General features: G+C 43.5%; 1 protein-coding gene across 2 annotated transcripts in view; it reads right to left on the bottom strand.

The window, feature by feature from the left end:
* The window catches only part of AHRR (aryl hydrocarbon receptor repressor), a 359,460-nt gene that overhangs the window by 28,095 nt on the left and 310,404 nt on the right, over nt 1–20,961 (bottom strand). For both annotated transcript variants that reach the window (XM_075316523.1, XM_075316524.1), the window contains one exon: nt 6,077–6,210. In XM_075316523.1, the coding sequence (XP_075172638.1) occupies nt 6,077–6,210 (134 nt within the window). The remainder of the gene's footprint in view (nt 1–6,076; nt 6,211–20,961) is intronic.

Raw genomic sequence — 20,961 nt, 5'->3', positions numbered from 1 at the left:
GGGGAGGGAGAGAGTGAGGGCTTACCTGCAGTCAAATTAGTTTTAGGCCCTGTGCGCATGCTGCGGATTTTTTTTTCGTTGAATTGCCGCGGATTTCGCTGAAGGAATGCTGCAGAAAATGTTTATAACATTTCTGCAGTCCTTCTCCAGCAAAACCTATGAGGATAAAAAAAAATGCTGTGCGCACACTGCGTTTTTTTTTCCCTGCGGGTTTTGCTGCGGAATTTCCGCTGCGGAATTAATGTGCATGTCACTTCTTTTCTGCAGGACTTTGTTACTGATAACAGCTGCAGAAACAGGGGCATTCTTCACTTCCCTGGTACTAATATGGGCAACTTTGTCAATCATCTTGTAGAAATGATGTCTTGGCAGCTATAAATCTTGCTAACCACAGTGCAATCATGTGGGGAATTACAGCACAGAATAATGTAGTATTAGTATGAAAGTCACACCTTGACCACAATCGAAAGGGATGTTTTTAATGACAATTTGTAGCAAATTTCATTCTCAGCCATACATCTAGATCTTGATCTTACGTATAGTAACCACTGACAATTACATACACTGAATGCTGCTATTTTCTGTTCTGCAGATTACTATTGCATATTCTTAGCTAATGAATCTCTTATGAAAAAAATAAATGTCCATAAAAAAACAAATAAAAAAACAATATTAAAAATACAATTAGGTCCAGAAATATTTGGACAGTGACACAAATTTTGATATTATAGGTGTTTACTAAAACATTCAAGATACAATTATATAATCAATAATCTATATGGGCTTAAAATGCAGACTCAGCTTTAATTTGTGGTTATTCATATCCTAATTGGAGTAAGGTTTAGGAGTTACAGCTCTATAATATGTAACTGCCTTTTTTTCGAGGGACCAAAAGTTATTGAACAATTATCTAAAAAGCTCTTTAATAGGCTGCATTTTCCCTTGTTCATCCGTTAAGCAGATAAAAGGTCTGGAGCTGATTCCAGATGTGTCATTTGCATTTGAAAGATGTTGCTGTGAACCCATGACATGTGGTCAAAGGAGCTCTTATTGGAATAGAAACAGACCAATATTAGGCTGAAAAAAAGAAAGAAGAAATCAATAAGAGACATAGCAGAAATGATAGGAGTGGCCAAAACAACAGTTTGGTACATTCACATTCTGCAAAAAAAATAGCGTACTAGAGGGCTTGGGAACTCAAAGAGGCGTGGACATCCGTGTAAGACAGATTTCCTTTCATGGTGTAGATAAACCCCTTCAGATCATCCACCCAAGTGAGGAACACTCTAAAAGAAGTAGGTGTTTCAGTATCTAAGTCTACCATAAAGAGAAGACTTCATGAGAGCAAATACAGAGGGTTCACCATTAGGTGCAAACCATTAATCAGTCTTAATGATAGAATGGCAAGCTTAGACTGAAAAAAAAATAAAGAAGGCAGCCTAATTCTGGAAAAGCATTCCTTGGACAAATGAAACTCTGATCAACCTTTACCAGAATCATAGGCAGAAGAAAGTATGGAGAAGGCTTGGAATGGCTCATCATAATCCAAAGCACACTACATCCTCTGTAACACATGGTGGAGAGAGTGTGATGGCAGGGCATGTATAGCTTCCAATGGCACTTCGGTCACTAGTGTTTATTGATGATATGACTGTAAACAGAAGCAGTCAGATGAATTTTGAAGTGCCCATACTATACTTTCTGCTCCGATTCAACCAAATGCAGCAAGGTTGATTAGGTGGCACTTAACAGTACAGATGACAATGACCCAATATATACTGCAAAAGCAACACGGGACTTTTTAAGGCAAAGAAGTGGAATATTCTTCAGTGGCCAATTCAATCACCAGATCTCCTTTCAACCCTATTGAGTATGCATTCAACATGCTTAATACAAATTTTAAGACAAAAAGTCTCATAAACAAGCAACAACTGGAGTTAGCTGCAGTAAAGACCTGACAAAGCATCACAAAGGAGGAAACTCATGTTTTGGTGACGTCCATTGTTTCCAGATTTCAGGCAGTCATTTCCTGCAAAGGTATTTCAGCAAAGTATGGTATTTATAAATGAACATTTTATTTATAGTTAAGTAAATTCATCCAATTACTTTAGAGCCCCTAAAATTAGGAGGCTTTATAGAAAAATAGTTACAATAACTCAACGTTTCACAGGATATTTTTGTTCAGTCCCTTTAATGAGAACTTCAATTACATCCCAGTTATTTCGTTTTTAATTTAAAAATAGTGTCATGCAGATCCCAAATCACAAAGATATGGCCACTGTCCAAATATTTCTAGACCTACAGTGGGGAAAAACGTTTTTAATCAGCCACCAATTGTACAAGTTCTCCCATTTAAAAAGATGAGAGGCCTGTAATTGACATCATAGGTAGACCACAACTATGAGACAAAATGAGAAAACAAATCCAGAAAATCACTTTCTCTGATTTGGCAAGTTTTTTTTGCAAACTATGGTGAAAAATAAGTATTTAGTCAATAACAAAAGTTCATCTCAATATTTTGTTATATATCCTTTGTTGGCAATAACAGAGGTAAAATGTTTTCTGTAAGTCTTCATAAGGTTCGCACACACTGTTGGTGGTATGTTGGCTTATTCCTCCATGCAGATCTCCTCTTGAGCAGTGATGTTTTGGGCCTGTCGCTGGGCAACACAGACTTTCAACTCCCTCAAAAGGTTTTCAATGGGGTTGAGCTCTGCAGACTGACTAGGCCACTCCAGGACCTTCATATACTTCTTACGAAGCCACTCCTTCATTGCCCTGGCGGTGTGCTTGGGATCATTATCATGCTGTAAAACCCAGCCATGTTTCATCTTCAATGCCCTTGCTGATGGAAGGAGGTTTGCACTAAAAATCTCATGATACATGGGTCCATTCATAATTTTTTGTATATGGATCAGTTGTCCTGGTCCCTTTGCAGAGAAACAGCCCCAAAGCATGATGTTGCCACCCCCATGCTTCACAGTAGGTATGGTGTTCTTTGGATGCATCTCAACATTCTATCTCCTCAAAACACGAAGAGTTGTGTTTCTACCAAACAGTTCTACTTTGGTTTCATCAGACCATATGACATTCTCCCAATACTCTTCTGGATAATCCAAATGCTCTCTAGCAAACTTCAGATCGGGCTCGGACATGTACTAGCTTAAGCAGGGGGAACACGTCTGGCACTGCAGGATCTGAGTCCCTGGTGGCGTTGTGTGTTCCTGATGGTAGCCTTTGTTACGATGGTCCCAGCTCTATGCAGGTGATTCACTAGGTCTCCCCGTGTATTTTCGGGATTTTTGCTCACCGCTCTTGTGATCATTTTGACCCCACGGGGTGAGATCTTGCTTAGAGCCCCAGATCAAGGGAGATTATCAGTGTTCTTGTATGTCTTCCATTTTCTTATTACTGCTCCCACAGTTGATTTCATCACACCAAGATGCTTGCCTATTGCAGATTCAGTCTTCCCAGCCTGGTGCAGGGCTACAATTTTGTTTCTGGTGTCCTTTAACAGCTTTTTGGTCTTCACCATAGTGGAATTTGGAGTGTGACTGTTTGAGGTTGTGGACTGGTGTCTTTTATACTGATAAGTTCAAACAGGTGCCATTACTACAGGTAATGAGTGGAGGACAGAGGAGCCTCTTAAAGAAGTTACAGGTCTGTGAGAGCCAGAAATCTTGCATGTTTTTAGGTGACTAAATACTTATTTTCCACCAGAATTTGCAAAAAAATTCTTGCCAAATCAGACAAGGTGATTTTCTGGATTTGTTTTCTCATTTTGTCTCTCATAGTTGTGTTCTACCTATGATGCTAACTGCAGGCCTCTCATCTTTTTAAGTGGGATAACTTGCACAATTGGTGGTTGACTAAATACTTTTTTCCCCACTGTAACTGTATATTATCAAAATTTAAAGGAAATCTGTCAGCAGGTTGTTGCTATCCCATCTGAGAGCATTATGATGTAGGGGCTGAGACCCTGATTCCCTCAATGTATTACTTACTGGGCTGCTTGCTGCAATTTTGATAAAGTAATGTTTTATGTGCTGTAGATCAAGCAGTTCTCTGAATCCTGAGCTCTGCATAACCACACCCACAACACTGATTGTCATCTTTCTGCATACAGTGTGCATAAGCATTAATAATCATAATAATCATAATAATAATAATAATAAAAGCTACCAATCATTGGTGAGCATATGGTTGGACTACCTGGCAGTGGGCTACTTAATCCTCTAGGGATAATCTCCTGCTGATAAAACAGTGATTTTATAAAAATTACACTTAGCAGCCCAGTAAGTGACACATCACTTCTATCGGGGTCTCACAAATCAGGCCAGTTGGACAAATTGTCATTAAATAGACCATAGGTAAATATCCATTCCCTTTAATGCTACTATGCAGATTTCAATTAAGGATGACTTATGTGTTAGTAAAACTGTATAAGCTTTTAATGATAGGTTCAAGTACATATAAACTTCATCATGTATGACACCATGATCCATCCTCGGTAAATGAGGCATTAAGAGGATTATCATACAGTAGTTGATGTATTGTACTCCTGCATTTGTGAAATGTAAAAGGGATAACAATATTAGGGAGATCTCTTTGTGTGGCTGAATCCATGCAAGGTGTGAACCGTCAGGGGGATGAAAAGAGTCACGGATTCCTGCCTATAGTAAAGCTTGTGTATTTAAGGTTTCCATAGCAAAAGTTCAAGGAGTATGAACACACATCACGTCTTGTACACTGAGTATTACTAATATTTGTTCTGTGTTTAAGTTCACGTCTACAGAGAGAATAGTATTTCAGTTCAAGCCTTTATGAATAGTTCTAGATAATATATATGGTCTGCAAAAGTATTATGTCACCTACACTTCAAAAACATTTCTAGAATTCGACCTTTTCTTAACGTTGACTCTGCAAAAATTTACTGTCGCTCTTATTCATTTTCGTCTGGACTATTGCAACTCTCTACTAATCAGTCTCCCTGTTACTAAACTCTCCTTTCTCCAATCCATACTGAATGCAGCAGTCAGGATCATATTCTCTCCTGCTGCTACACCGATGCCTCTGCCCTGTGCCAGTCATTGCACTGGTTGCCCTTCTGCCACAGAGTACAATATAAACTTATCACTCTCATCCACAAAGTCCTTCACAGTTCTACTCCGCTCTACATCTCCTCCCTCATCACTGTCTATCACCCTACCCATGCCCTCCATTCCGCTAATGACCCAAAACTGACATCCTCTATAATCCAAAATTCCCACTCCTGGCTCCTAGATTTCTCGCAAGCTGCACCAATTCTCTGGAATGCACTAACCAGGACAATTTGATTAATTCACAATACCCACAGTTTAAATTGTGCCCTAAACATGGATTTCTTTAGACTAGCCTAATACCTCATCTCACTTATCTAACTATTCCCATTTTACTCTTACAAAATCATCCTCCTAAATCTGGTCTTTTTCATCATCTGTTTAAACACTCTCCATACAGTTAATAGCATGCTGTATCTGTACTTGTACACATAATGGTTGGTGACCGGATCATGCAGAGCTATTTTAATAAGCTTGTGAGCAGGGACCTCACTCTTCTGGGTATTTGTTGAATTGTGTTACTCTGTAATGTCTGACAGTTTGTATATGGAAAGTGAATTGTAAAGTGCTATCCTAGGTAGTCTTGGAAAACACACTGACAGTGCACTCTTCTCTGGTTCCTGCTCCTTACTATGGATCTGACTTGGCTACAGTGAGTGCACTGTCACTGTGCACAGCACCTAGTTCACAGCAGCAGGGACTAATCCAATCCCTAAAACAAACTTCCCTTGCCTCCAGATGACACTTTGTGTGAGTATCCCAGCATGCACTGGGATTCTCAAACAAAGCGTCATCAAATAAGGAAGTAGCAAAAACAAAAAACAGTTAGATAGTGTAGTTAGGGAAGGAGAAGGACTTTTTAATGAAATATATTAGAAAATAGTTTTACATTCAATAGCTATGGATTTAAGATTAAATTTACGTTATATGTTGGTCCACCCCTTTCATTTTCAGAGAGGGCTAGTAGCGCAGCTCACCAGAAATCCAGACGTGCTGTCCAATAGGCATCGGACACGACAGATGAAAAATCGGTTTAGAAACGAGGAATATTCGGAATTGCTTGAGTTGGACTCTTGTGCTTTGTATAGTTTTTTCAGGAAGTCTTCTTCTCCTGCATTTTGAAAACATCATATTAGAAATGTATGAAGATCCGTTTACAAGGGGGTGAGATGTAATACAAATGAGTCATTTATATTCCATACATGAATAGCTGGTCTTTTCACTGACAGTTGGTTTAACTGTCCCATCAATAGCAATCATAATACACACTATCCAGAAGATGGCTTCCCTCACTCAGCTCAAATAACCTAAATATAAGAGAACGTTCACATCTGTAGCAAACAGCATATTCAACATCTGTTTTCTGTTTCAGTATATGTTAAATCTATTCACAGCTGTGCATTGTATATACAGTATAAACACTGGGTTGTCTATGGCTTAAAGCTAGGCTTTCAGTATGGAAGCACTGGCCACAATGTGCATAAGAGCCAGAACGAGTACAGCTATGCAAACTGGGCTCATGCACTGTACTTCTCACAGTATACGAAAGTGAAGTGTAGTTTTGAAAAAAGGAAGCCATAACCAAGAGATCCCATCATACTTAAAGAACACCTTCAGGTTTTTTTCAGCATTGGAGTGGAGCTTTAAATCTAAGGGCTACTTTGCACACAGAGATAAATCTTTGGCAGATCTGTGGTTGCAGTGAAATTGTGGACATATCATTCCATTCGTACACAGTCACAAACCTGGCACTGATTGTCCACAATTTCACTGCAACCACAGATCTGCCGCAGATTTATCTCTGTGTGCAAAGTACCCCTAAGTCCCCTGTCTCCAGTCTTATACTCACCCTTCGGTGTTTTCATCTTCTTTCGGCGCCACTTTGTTTCTGTAGCGCCATCTTGTGCTAGTAACTTCTGAGTGGTTGGACGTCACAAGAGCTCAATGCATGGTTACGAGAGCCAGAACGAGACTCTCATAGACTTACATTGAGTTGTGAACTCCGGCGCGTTCCCTGAAACACTGAAGCTGCTGCCAGGTCCGGAGCAATAACAATAACAGAATAATAAAAATAATAAAAATAACAATAGCAGCAATAACAGAAAAAGGCGGTGGCAGGTGAGTATAAGATAAGGGTCAGGGGGCTTAGATTTAATGCACCACTTAAGCACGGAAATAAAAAGAAATGGTGGCTGATGCTTTAAGAGAACTGGAGAATCAACATTTTTTATAGAAGACTTTCTTTCAGCACTTTCTTAAAGGGAACCAATCACCAGGATTTTCGTATATAACCTAAAGCCAGCTCTATACTGGCACTATAAGGCTGATTCTCTACATACCTGTAGTGGTCAGCTCGGATGTTTAGGTTTTGAAATCCAAGAAAGTAAAGTTTATAAAATCGGCAGCTTCTTGAGTGACAGCAGCAGAGGATCAGATAATATCCGGGGGGTATTCAGAGTTATCCTCTCCCCCTGTTAGAATTAGCATAAGTATTATACAATCAATTTAAGTTTTCACTAGCAGGACCTGTGTGAGGTCATACCCATGTGACCAGAAGGGGCGGAGCCTCAGCTAACAGAGCTGATACCAGGACGAAGCATTTTTCTGTTTGCTGAGGTCCCGCCCCTTCTGGTAAGACCTCACACAGGTCCTGCTAGTGAAAACTTAAATTGATTTTATAATACTAAAGGCCGCTTTACACGCTGCGATATCGGTAACGATATTGCTAGCATGCGCACCCGCCCCCATCGGCTGTGCGATGCGGGCAAATCATTGCTTGTGGCGCACAACATCGCCCAGACCCGTCACACTACTTACCTGTATAGCGACGTCGTTGTGACCGGCAAACCTCCTCCTTTCTAAGGGGGCGGTTCGTAGGGTGTCACAGCGACGCCACTAAGCGGCCACCCAATCAAAGCGGAGGGGCGGAGATGAGCGGGCCGAACATCCTGCCCACCTCCTTCCTTCCTCATTGCTGGTGGGACACAGGTAAGGTGAGGTTCCTCGTTCCTGCGGTGTCACACATAGCGATGTGTGCTGCCGCAGGGACGAGGAACAACATCATAACTGCAGCAGCAACGATATTCGAGAGTAGGGGGATGTCACCGATCAGCGATTTTGAACGTTTTTGCAACGATTCAAAATCGCTAATAGGTGGCACAGGCAACGACATCGCTAACACGGCCAGATATGCGTTACAAAATCCTATGCTTTAGCGATGTTGTAGTGTGTAAGCCACCTTTATGCTAACAGGGGGAGAGGGTAACATGATATAAAGGCAGAGCCTCTGATTCTAGCGATGTGTCACCTACTGGGCTACTTAGCGTAGTTTTTGTTTTTAATAAAATCACGGTTTTGTCACCAGGATATTATCATTAGAGGACTACTTGGCCTACTGCCAACTAGTCCAACTACGCCCCCCACCACTGATTGGTAGTTTCTGCTTATGAACAGTGTATGCAAAAATCTGGCAATTATTGGTGGAGGTTGGGTTATATACAGCTCAGGAAAAAGAACTGGTAGATTGTCAGCAGATAAAACATGTTTGATCAAAACTGCAACAACCAGTAAAGTAAGTAATATAACACTGGAGTCAGGGTCTCTGCCCTTTTATTGTGCTGTTCGCATACAGAGTAGTAAAAGCCTGTAGACAGAATCCTTTTTATATTGCATCACATATTTCTTACAGACGTACAGTAAGTTGTATTCTACCACAGACTGGCATGGGCAGTATTAGGCGATAAATCAGCACGCTAACAAAAGCCATGCTTGAGTGTCAAGTTACAATTTTTGTCAAGTTAAGTAGCTGCTGAAATTAAAAATTATCCAGCCATTCATAGAAAACAGGAAAAACTATGACAATGTATTTCTTTTTACTTCTAGAACTTATACTTAAAAGTTTCTTGAACCATCACACTCTAAATTAAAGAGTCTTTTTCATTGTATAGGTCGGATTGGTGACCATTCTTTTTATTTTTCAGGAATTAGTTGTTAACCATCTACTGGTGATGAATACTAAGGATAAGATTCATATTTGATCTTTTTTGCCTTATGTGTATGCATCAAGGGCGTAACGAACGTGATCGAAGAGGATATCACCACGACCAGGCCTGTGGAGCCAGGGAGACTGCCAACGCCAGGGCCATTTTCAGTTGAATGTATGTCCTCCAACTCCCTGCATGGCAATCGCTATACCTGCCGCTGGCCAATCATAGGCCAGAACCAGACATCGGCATGCTCATTGTGGGGACGCATTACGTCACTTGACACTTTAGCTGTGTGTTGTATTTACTTATTTTTTCATATATTTATTCATCTTTTTTGAATCCTTTTACACTAACCCCTTTGCCTCATTATATATTATATTGTATAAAATAATGTATATGATCTATACATGCTATGCAGGTTTTTGACGCCCCTTTTTCCAGTCAATAGCTGTGTGTTTTATTATGTGTGCATTTTTTAATCATGTATTAATAAAGATATAACATTTAGTGACCTTTTAGTTCGGCTTCTTCTTTTTTGGTATAGTACATTTAATTCCGAATGGTCCTATTGATCCTATATCCCCACACTTTGAGATATTTATTAATTTTCATATTTAATATTTATTAGTGGTCGGGTGTGGTATGGATTTTATCCTCTAATTATTGGTGTTTACTGAGGAATCATGTCTAAATTTTATACTGGGGTTCATAGGATTTTATGCCTCTGGTATGTACACTTATGTATGTACAGCACTTCAATATCTTACCCACTGTAAAATAGACAATCACACATGCCCTATTAAAGTGATATGAGCAAAGTGCAATGTTATCATAAATCTAGAATTTAACACTGTGAGAAGATTTACTGGTGTCATATAAAACTGGGGTCAAAATTGCTTATCCTGTAAAATAAAAACCAGGCTGCACTAGGGGTACCCTCTTTCTTGGCGTCAGTACTGAGTCCAGTCATTGCCTGCCCCGGTTATGTGTTGTAGACATTATATAACTGCTGTAGCCCTATCAACAAAGACCGCTGGACAGTAGTGGAAGGGAAGCACTGGGACTGCTGGGCTTTAGGTAAGCACTGTTTATTTTATTGTTTTAATGCATAAGTAGTCTTTGCCCCATATTTTATTTAAAGCAGAGGGCCCCTATAAAGTGTTTTCTTTATAAATCAAATGTATAAATGAAGATGGGCAACTTTGTAATATATCTATAAAATGCCTTTCTATCCTTTTCAGCTCTTTCTTTTCCTCCCCCCATCCTTATGTACTGCACACTTACTAGTTGCTATTATACAGTGTGCGGTAATTATACTGTATAAAGGAAGCTGTGCAGAGTATCATACAGTATGGTGGTCCTTATACAGTGTATAAGGGGAATTGTGTGCATTATACTATGAGAGAACTACAAGTGTCACGGGCGGGGGACAGATCACAACCGGGGGGCTGCGCGGGGCCCTCGGATCCGGGCGGTGGCTGTGGCTCGAGTGGCAGCCTTATCCGGGGCTCGCGCACGAGTGAAAAGGAGTTATTTACAGGTGATAGAATCTTTGTCAGTGACGCCACCCGTGGGTTGTGGTGAGGGATGGTGACACCGTTGCTGCCTGGTGATGGGGCGCCCGGGGCTGATGGAGTGGGGCAGCAAGATGGGATCCCCTCCATGTGTAGGGGAGGTGTAGTCCCGGGACCCAGGGTATTGTGAGGGATTGCAGGGAGCAGGAAACTCACAGTTCGGTTATCGTGGTGCTGGATGAGCTGCTGATGATGTAGATGGTCGGTAACCACATACAGTTTGTATTGTAAACCAAATTGCCAATGGCCGGTCACCTTTGGCGGGTGTCTTCGGGTACCACACCCAGATATACAGCCAGGGGTCCTTTCTTCCACACTCTCTGTCTGTCTCTTTCTTGTCTGGACTAGTCCGCTTGAACGGCCTTCGGACCAGCTCCCCTCTCTCGGCACCGGCGAGCTACAACCCTGTCCCGGTCGGCCTCAGGTTCCCCGCGACTGGATCTCCACTGTCTGTGGCCCTCACTGCCACCTAGTCCGGTAGCCCAGGGCTCCAACCCCGACTACCAACCTCTCCAGGGAGCTCCAACTCCCTCCTGTCAGCTCTTCACTGACTACAGCTCAAACTGAAACTTAACTCCTCTCTGCACTTCTTAAGCTCTTCTCGATCCCTCCCATTTTCCTGGGAAGGGGGTGAGTAGGGCCTGATTGGCTGGTGTATATCTGTGTAGGGACTGTGTTGGTGCCAAGGAGGATTACTCTTTTGTGACTACCTGGATTTGCCAGGGCGTCACACAAGGAGGCCATTATACTGTGTATAGGGGGGGCTTTGAGAGCATTATACTGTTAGAGCACTACTGTTAGGGCCACCATAGAGTGTTGGGGGCATTATACTGTTTATAGGAGGTATTTGTGGTCATTATTCTTTATATAGTGGGCTTTGAGGGCTGAGCATGGGGGATAAAGTAGGATAAGGAGTTTGTGCAGGTTGGGAATAGATGGAGATGGTGATAGAAAAGTGAGAAATCAAATGCATCCTTGTTGCAAACTCTGCAGATGAGTCGTGGCTGGAACAAGTCGTCATGGGGATGTAGGCCACATGGAAATGACAGGAAAAGTTAATTCACCATCAAAAAGTACATAAACTGTAAGTCACAGTGTTTCTATGAAAATATGACCTACCACCAAAATAAATGCTAGCATGATTTTACAGGATTTTTGGAGTATACTTGAAATATCAGCCTACTCCAAAAAATATGCTATAGTTACAGTCAGGACCAACGTTTACACTCTCTTAGGGATCCCCAACATTTCCAATCCAAGGTTAAAACTGGTTAAGAACCTTTGGTGGCATCATGGTCAGGTAACCATGATGTCACCAAAGGTTCTTTAACTGAAGGAGTCTAGAGGAACTGAAAAAGGAGACAGGCTGGTATGCAGAGCTGGTGTTAGGTGGAAGGGGGGAAAACGGAACAATATTTTAGGGTCCTCACTCTCTTAGAGGTTTGCAGCATTTCCAGTCTGAGGTTAAGGGGTACTTTGCACGCTGCAACATCGCAAGCCGATGCTGCGATGTCGAGCGCGATAGTCCCCGCCCCCGTCGCAGCAGCGATATCTTGTGATTGCTGGCGTAGCAAACATTATCGCTACGCCAGCTTCACATGCACTCACCTGTCCTGCGACGTCGCTCTGGCCGGCGAACCGCCTCCTTCTTAAGGGGGCAGGTCGTGCGGCATCACAGCGACGTCACACGGCAGGCAGCCAATAGCAGCGGAGGGGCGGAGATGAGCAGTATGTAAACATCCCGCCCACCTTCATCCTTCCGCATTGCAGCCGAGACGCAGGTAGGAGATGTTCCTCGCTCCTGCGGCTTCACACACAGCGATGTGTGCTGCCACAGGAGCGAGGAAGTACATCGTACCTGTCGCTGCACCGGCATTATGGAAATGTCGGATCCTACACTGATGATACGATAACGATGCTTTTGCGCTCGTTAATCGTATCAAAAAGGATTTGCACACTAAGATATCGACTGCGACTCCGGATGTGCGTCACTTTCGATTTGACCCCACCGACATCGCACCTGCGGTGTCGTAGTGTGCAAAGCCCGCCTAAGTCTGCCTAATGATCTTTGGTGAGACATCAAAGTCATATGACCATGGTGTCTCCAAAGGTGCTTTAACTGCAGGATGTTAGAGAAATTGAAGAGTAGACTGGCAGTGTATGTGCTGTGTGTATATTTACATGTGTATGTGCAGTGTGTGTGATCACAGGATTATATCTGAATATATAAATCTGTTTTTATATGCTATTATTTATTGGACACAGTATCATTAACCTCACAGATGTTCAATTTACGGCACATATGATATATGGTTAGGGGTCCACGTAAATGTGTTTCGCCCACTTTTGTTACGCCTCTATGGCAGCAATAGTGTTATTTCTCATGTCCACATGACAGTGTTTCCTGAAAAGTCACCTTTCATAATTGCTTCTAGTGTTTTTGCAGCGGTATGTAGAAATTAATTGTTTAGGACTAGACAAATGCTAGCCTCCTTGCCAAACCTTTTTACCATATTGCAGTGCAGTTTCTGGTGGCTATGATGTAGTAAATTGAGTAACAGTAGCATAACACATTGGCTGATGAAACCCCAATGAACAATAGCTAAATAATAAATATGATGACTAACGCAATGAGTGAATGTTATCCTGTCCATATCTGTCTATCCTCCAACTTCTGAGATTAACATTACATTAACTTCAGCTTCATAAATATCATAATTCGTACATTGTTTAGAAGGGACCTCTATATGGTAGAGAAGACGTAAAACCATCTCACATCCAGGTCTGTGCTTCTCTGGGAAACATGCCTAGAAGTTTTCATTTTGATGGATTCCTGCATCATTTGTGCTCCGTGAGGTTGATCCAGACCCTTTCTTAGACAGTAATACAAACACTTCACACTGCATGTGTTTTGCTGGTGTCAGATGAATGCGTCCAGCATTGCTGTATGGCTGGCTGTCTCGCTGCCATATTTCATGTCCTGTACACCTTATTACCAGATGTGTTCATGCTACCTGGGCGCTGATCCCAAGGACTATTTTGCATGGTGTATGTGCGGTGTTTAGCATTCAGTACTGCCAAATCTTCCCTTAGTTTCAATGCATTTTCTAAATCCAGATATTTTTGTTAAATCCTCTTCCCTTGGGACTTGAACACACTAACATAAAAATGAGAAAATCCAGAATTAGTAGCAAATGTTTCAAGGGGCGAGGATTACTAAGGTACAGAAAAGTCTCATTTTTCAACACTTACTGTAGTATTTTCATTGGGCATATCCTCGAGGTGTCAGATGCCCTGTCAATTGTTCTATAGATGTATTATAAAGTATTATTTATGAGGAGAAAATCCGGATTTTAGTGTCGTATTTTTTATCCTTATATAAATCAAGCATTAAATCAAGTACATTACTTACACTAAACATTTACAGCCAAGGAACACAGGTCACACATTTGCACTGGCTCTCAATATGCATGTATACGCAGAACATACCTACAATATACTGTATATCTAATTTCAGATGATATTGCATTTTTTCCTTTTTTTTTACCCTCTTACGGTGGGACGTAGTTTTTTTATTTTTATGGAACCTTATGATGTTTGTGTCTGCGTCTCAATTAATGAATTAAAAGCATTGTGTTCCTCAAAGATTTTTATAAATGTTAATAAAACATATCACAAACCATTAAAATACAGTGATCTCACTGCTCATTTTATGCCTACATTTGTACTATTTTTTTATGTTTTCTCTTTCTATTTTTTTTTTTAGCTTTTTATATATTTCACTATTCTTCCTTTTGTTATATTGACTGGTTGTGAACTCAACTGTGAGGCCCCCATATTGCACTACCAAGAAAGACATTGGAAAACATTCTTATTAACTGGAGGTTTATTCCCCAGTCTTCATTACATGATTCAAATGTAAATTTAAATGGCACATCTTAAGCAGTCTGTCTAATTCTGGCTACATTTAGAGTAAATCTATTGAGTAGTAGGCAGGCCCCTTTCTACTTTCAGAAAATTGATGAGGACTGGAGAAATTGCAAAAAGCTGCAAATATTTGTATTGTACCAACTATGCAAAAATATGAGATTTTTTTAAACAACACAATTATGCCCAATGGTCTTTCTCCAAATATACCAATATGTCTAACTAAAGCAACGGCTCAAAAAATGATGCCACTTTATTCCAGAGAGCAAAAGACTTAAAAACAACTAAAATCCACTCATATTGGCTGAGGTCAAGGTCCACAGCTCGTTAAAATAAAAACAGTGGGTAAAATGGTATTTGTTGGAAAGTGTAAAGACACAAGCTGCAGCTATTCTAATCAACATTACCAGTATTGATTAGCGAGCACTACCATCCTTGGTATTCGTAATGAGTAGTGAATAGTGATGAGCGAGCGCTACCAAGCTCGGGTGCTCGGTACTTGTAACAAGTAGTGATGAGCGAGCACTACCATACTCGTAACAAGTAATGCTGAGCGATCACTACCATGCTTGGGTGCTTGGTACTTGTAACGAGTACTGATGAGTGAGCACTCCCATGCCTAGCTTCTCAGGTACTTATAACAACTAATGATTGGTGAGCACTACCATGCTTGGGTGCTCGATACTCATAGCAAATAGTGCTGAGCGATCACTACCATGCTTAGGTGCTTTGTACTTGTAACAAGTAGTGATGAGCGAGCACTACCATACTCGTAACAAGTAATGCTGAGCGATCACTACCATGCTTGGGTGCTTGGTACTTGTAACGAGTACTGATGAGTGAGCACTACCATGCCTAGCTTCTCAGGTACTTATAACAACTAATGATTGGTGAGCACTACCATGCTTGGGTGCTCGATACTCATAGCAAATAGTGCTGAGCGATCACTACCATGCTTAGGTGCTTTGTACTTGTAACAAGTAGTGATGAGCGAGCACTACCATACTCGTAACAAGTAATGCTGAGCGATCACTATCATGCTTTGGTGCTTGGTACTTGTAACGAGTACTGATGAGTGAGCACTACCATGCCTAGCTTCTCAGGTACTTATAACAACTAATGATTGGTGAGCACTACCATGCTTGGGTGCTCGATACTCATAACAAATAGTGCTGAGCGATCACTACCATGCTTAGGTGCTTTGTACTTGTAACAAGTAGTGATGAGCGAGCACTACCATACTCGTAACAAGTAATGCTGAGCGATCACTACCATGCTTGGGTGCTTGTTACTTGTATCGAGTACTGAGGAGCGAGCACTACCATGCCTAGTTGCTCAGGTACTCATAACGACTAGTGATTGGTGAGCACTACCATACTTGGGTGCTTGATACTTGTAACGAGCACTGATGAGCGAGTACTACCATGGTAGGTGCTCAATACTCATAACAAGTAGTGATTGGTGAGCACTACCATACTTGGATGCAACTCGAGTACCCTAATATAATGGAAGTCAATGGGGTACTTGAGCATTTTTAGAGGAAATTTTCCTGAAAAATGCTTGCGTTTCTAATTGACTTCCATTATACTTGGATCTCGAGTCATGCCCATCTGAGCATCCAACTGCTCATTAAGAATACGGAGGATCCGAGCTCGCTCATCACAAATTACAACCAAGACATTTTGGCTATGATCCCACAATGAGTATTTGGTGAAGTTTTGATGCACCTACTATGTAACAAAGGCTAGTTGCATCTTTACATTGTTTAGTGTTTTTTTACATGCACATTTATTGCATATTTGACGCTGAGGCTTTTGTCTCTTGTTGGTGTGTCATGCTTTAAATAATAACCAGAACTGAAATAAAGTTGTGGAATAAGTCGGTGCTGCTGTGAATAAACGAACCTCCAAAGAGCTGAGTAGTTTTACAGAGGTGGTTTTATTTCTACGCGTTTCGAAGTGTATCCTCACTTCTTCGTAAGGACATGCACACAGGTTTATACAGAGCAGCGCAGACTTATTCCACAACTTTATTTTGGTTCTGGTTATTACGGCTGAATTAGTGCTCGTGGATTCTGCATCAGCTGCATTACATCTTTACTACTTTTTGTGTGTCACACAACCCTACAAGGTGAGCACATAGCCCTTACCACTCCTTTCATGCTATTTGGGTAAGACCCTAATGGCTTTCTGTCCACAGCATTTAAATGCTTTAACTAACGATGCTTTGTTTTTGATGCTTCCTGGTATTGGGCATAGCAGAACTTTATTGATACAGTCATGGCCTGGTTACCTGCATTTTTGGTGTGTTTACAAAGCAGAAACACACTACCTCGTATATGCAATTTTTTCCTGCAGATTTTGGGAAAATCTGCGTACATTTTTTTTTAATTCTGGACAACCCTACCAAGACACAATATATAGAGAAAGCCATTGATTTCTCACTTCTGAGTTATTTCTTCATACAATGAAGGTAAAGAACTATTATAGTGCATTCAGGTTTTATGGACCTTACAAAAGTCTAATAATATCTTGAGATGCTGAATAATAGCTTGATTTAAGCTGCTCGTAGAGGAAACCTATTAATATACCTATCGTATACAATAATACAGCCTGTTCAGCAAAAGAAAATTATATTCCTTAACAGTCTTATTAAACTTGATAAATTTCTAAAAAGCCTTGGGTCTAATTATAGCTATTATTACACTACTGTTACTTTTTACTTGAGTAATCTGGTTGCTGGAAAATGTTATTCCTCATGCTCATCGTGGGCGCCCAGCCTTAAAGAAAACTTGTCAGTTCATTTGGCGTGTCTCCTTATAGAGGATCTTTCTTAGAAGTCTACATTTTGCCATTTCTCTGTTATTCGTTCTAGAAGTATATTAATAAATTGATACCAGTAGGTGTTGTGTCCCTGCACACTGACACTGTCCAATCAAAACTGGCCAGGCTCTTCAGGAGCACACCCCCTTTTCTGGTGCTGGCCATGATATTCAGGAGCACACCCCCTTGAGAAGGAGTCTAGTAACACAAAGGTCTAAAAAATAGCGCTCTATTCTTAAAGGATTTTCTGGTGCTGGCCAGGCTCTTCAGGAGCACACCCCCTTTTCTGGTGCTGGCCATGCTCTTCAGGAGCACACCCCCTTGAGAAGGAGACTAGTAACACAAAGTTCTAAGAAATAGCGTCCTATTCTTAAAGGATTTTCTGGTGCTGGCCAGGCTCTTCAGGAGCACACCCCCTTTTCTGGTGCTGGCCAGGCTCTTCAGGAGCACACCCCCTTGAGAAGGAGAATAGTAACACAAAGTTCTAAGAAATAGCATCCTATTCTTAAAGGATTTTCTGGTGCTGGCCAGGCTCTTCAGGAGCACACCTCCTTTTATGGTGCTGGCCAGGCTCTTCAGGAGCACACCCCCTTGAGAAGGAGAATAGTAACACAAAGTTTTAAGAAATAGCACTCTATTCTTAAAGGGGTTGTTCAGGCTGGAGATGATAGTCTGCAGTCACTCTACGCAGACTTCTGAATCCTAACAGTGTGGACACCACACACTGTTAAGATTTTCTGGTGCTGTGTGCCAGAGTGGGCTTTCATGTGACTGAAAATATGCAATTTGCATAGTTCAGGCCACATTCCAACTATACGTGCTTGACCTTGCTCAATTCACTTGTATCAAGTAAAGCCAAGCATGTCTGGTTGACACATGACTGCGTGTATGTGAAGCTCTCACCTTCAACACCAGAGAATCCTGACAGCATGCGGTGTGCACGCTGTTAGGATTCAGAAGCTTGCTGTCACATAGAGTGACTGCAGAATTTCACCACAAGCCTGTGTGGCGCCCTGGACAAGCCAGGTCATCACAGAACTACACCAACACACCCCACACCCCGGTTAGGCACACCGAAGTCAAACACAAAATCCTTGTTGCCTTCCTCCAGGGGCTGATGTCCACACCAGGGGGTTGGCCAGGCAGTTGGCCCCGCCCACCGAGGAGTTCACAGTCCTGGAGGCGGGAAAAGAAAGCAGATTAGTTTGGAGAGGAGTTGGAGTGAGGAAGTAAAGTGGGAGACGATCAGTCTGACGGCGTCCGAGTGTGTGGCCCGGACGGTACAGCAAGGTTGGCAGACGGTGGTGACCATCTGCAGGAGAGGCTAATTGGAGCAAACCGTAAGGACCGTGGACGGGCGGTGGCCCGGCGGTACCGGATCGGAGAGTAAAGAGAAGCCAGCACCATCCGGCAGGGCTTACGGACCCCGACCAGGCTAGGAGTCGCTGTAAAACTGGTCAAATCCATTAGCGAAGGGAGCCTCCGGGGTTTCCCAGCAGTCAAGACCCGATTGAAGGCAACAGCTCACACTGTAGAGGGAAACACAGTCACCGCCAAGGCTACAGTTCCCACGACCAGAGCCTGCGGGCAAAGGGGGCTCCTTCAGCATCCATCCAAGCTGGGGGGCGGGTTACCGGTGGGAAGCCATTGGAACCGTAACACAACACAGGTGCAGGGAAAGGCAGTCACCATCAACCTGCCGGGAGGAGAAACACCGCAGCCGTCTGTGGGACCCATCCATCCAGCCGTTTGTTTTACCGGAGACTTTGCATTCGTCATTGGCTGAGTGAGTACCACCGTACCGTGCGGCACAGCGCTGCCCTCGCGACCCTGCACCTCACCAGGCCCCGTAACCCGCCTACCATCCTTCCCTACCTCCCTCACCGGGCCCCGGGACAACCAACCCCCCTACCCACGGAGGGAAGAACCAACATCCAAGCTGCTCCCTGTCATCGCTCCCGGGATCCCTGTCCAGAGCAGCGGTGGTGTCACCAATCTCACCACAAACCGTGGGTGGCGTCACAGACAATATCCCTAAACCCAAACCACCCCCTTTCACTCACGGGTGAGGAACGCCGCTCGAGTCCCTGGGATCCGGCCCACCGCTCGAGCCACCACCGAGCAGCAACAGCCGGACCCGAGCAGTGGGTGAGCGCAGCGTCCCCTCCTCCGCCCGTGACAACTTGGCGTCACGAACAGCATCTTACCGCTCTGCCGTCTGGTAGAGGTGCGCCTTGTGACCGCCGGAGTTGTCCGGCCGAAAATTTTGAGAAGCCGCCATTTTGGGCGCGAAAAGTCCCCGCTCGAGAGTCTTCCCGAGTAGTGGAGGCGCGAAAGCCGAAACCCCGCCCCTGTAGAGGAGGAGCCGGAAAAAGACTAAGGGGGACGCGGATGGAGAGATGGCGGCGTCCTCGAATTGGAGCGCGGGGGTACCCGCTACCGGAGCGTCTAAGCTCTGGGGGAGCCGAGGAGGAGTAGCCTTTGAAGACTGCGGCCCGGGTGAGCTCCCCGCCGGGACTGCTGCGTGGCTGGAGCGAGAGCTGGGCCGGTTCTGCTTGAAGGTGAGGGCGCAGAGCCTGCAGCAACTGCTAGATTGGATGGCGGAGATGCGCAGGATGGTTGCCGTGGTGGGGGCCCGTGAGCAAGGGGCCGCTGCGGCCATGCCGCGACGCGACCAGTCCACCCAAACTCCAGAACCAGACCTGATTGCGTGGGAGCCGGGGGCCAGCACCACAGTTGGAGGCCCGGAGAGAATGCCGCCGATTGAGGAGGGGGTTCCGACCACACTGCCCCCGCCACCATTCTTAACGGCCGTCAGTGGTTCCGGACTGAACTGCTTGTGGAGGGAGAACCCGATGTACCGTCCGGTCCCCGAGTGGGCTGACCCCCTGCGGTGGTAGCCGCTTTAGTGTCAGCGGAGCTCCGCTACAAGTTGTCCAGGTTGGGACCACCAGTTTAGAAAGCTTTTGAATGATAAGGATGATCAACCGAAGGAAAGTTTACCTGATTTAAAACTGTGATTGAACCGGTCGTTGCCGGCAACTGTTGTCCCCGTGGGGACTGTCTGTAACCATGCGTAGAAACTGCTACGGACAAGCCCGAGAACTTGCAGGGCAACCACGAACTTGTGGAATGTGAATAAAAATGTTGGGCTTGATACCGTGACCGCCTCCGGAGAGGCTGATTTGGAGGATGGGCCTGGAGGAAAGTGATGGCCCAGGCCCGCCACTACCGTAACCGGTGGCGATCCTCCGGGGGGTTCAGGGGTTCCCCATGGACATGGGTCCCCTGAAAGAGACAGAACCCGCTCGGGCGACTTGGTGCTGGACTGGGGTCAAGGGGTGCTGCCCATTAGCTTACGGGCAGCATCAGGGCCAGGTTGCTTGGGTGGGAGAAGAGCGGAAGCCGTAACCGTTATTTATTAAAAATGTTTGGTAACGTTTAAGAAATGTGCCTCCCGATGTGGGACGATTGAAAAATGCTTGTTTTACATGTATTACCGTTTTATATCTTTTTTCAGTTCGTGAAAAATAAAACCGGTGATGGATGGGCA

This window comes from Anomaloglossus baeobatrachus, chromosome 6 (genome assembly GCF_048569485.1).
Source record: "Anomaloglossus baeobatrachus isolate aAnoBae1 chromosome 6, aAnoBae1.hap1, whole genome shotgun sequence".
Taxonomy (NCBI): domain Eukaryota; kingdom Metazoa; phylum Chordata; class Amphibia; order Anura; family Aromobatidae; genus Anomaloglossus; species Anomaloglossus baeobatrachus.
This window is presented reverse-complemented; position numbering and strand designations above follow the sequence as displayed.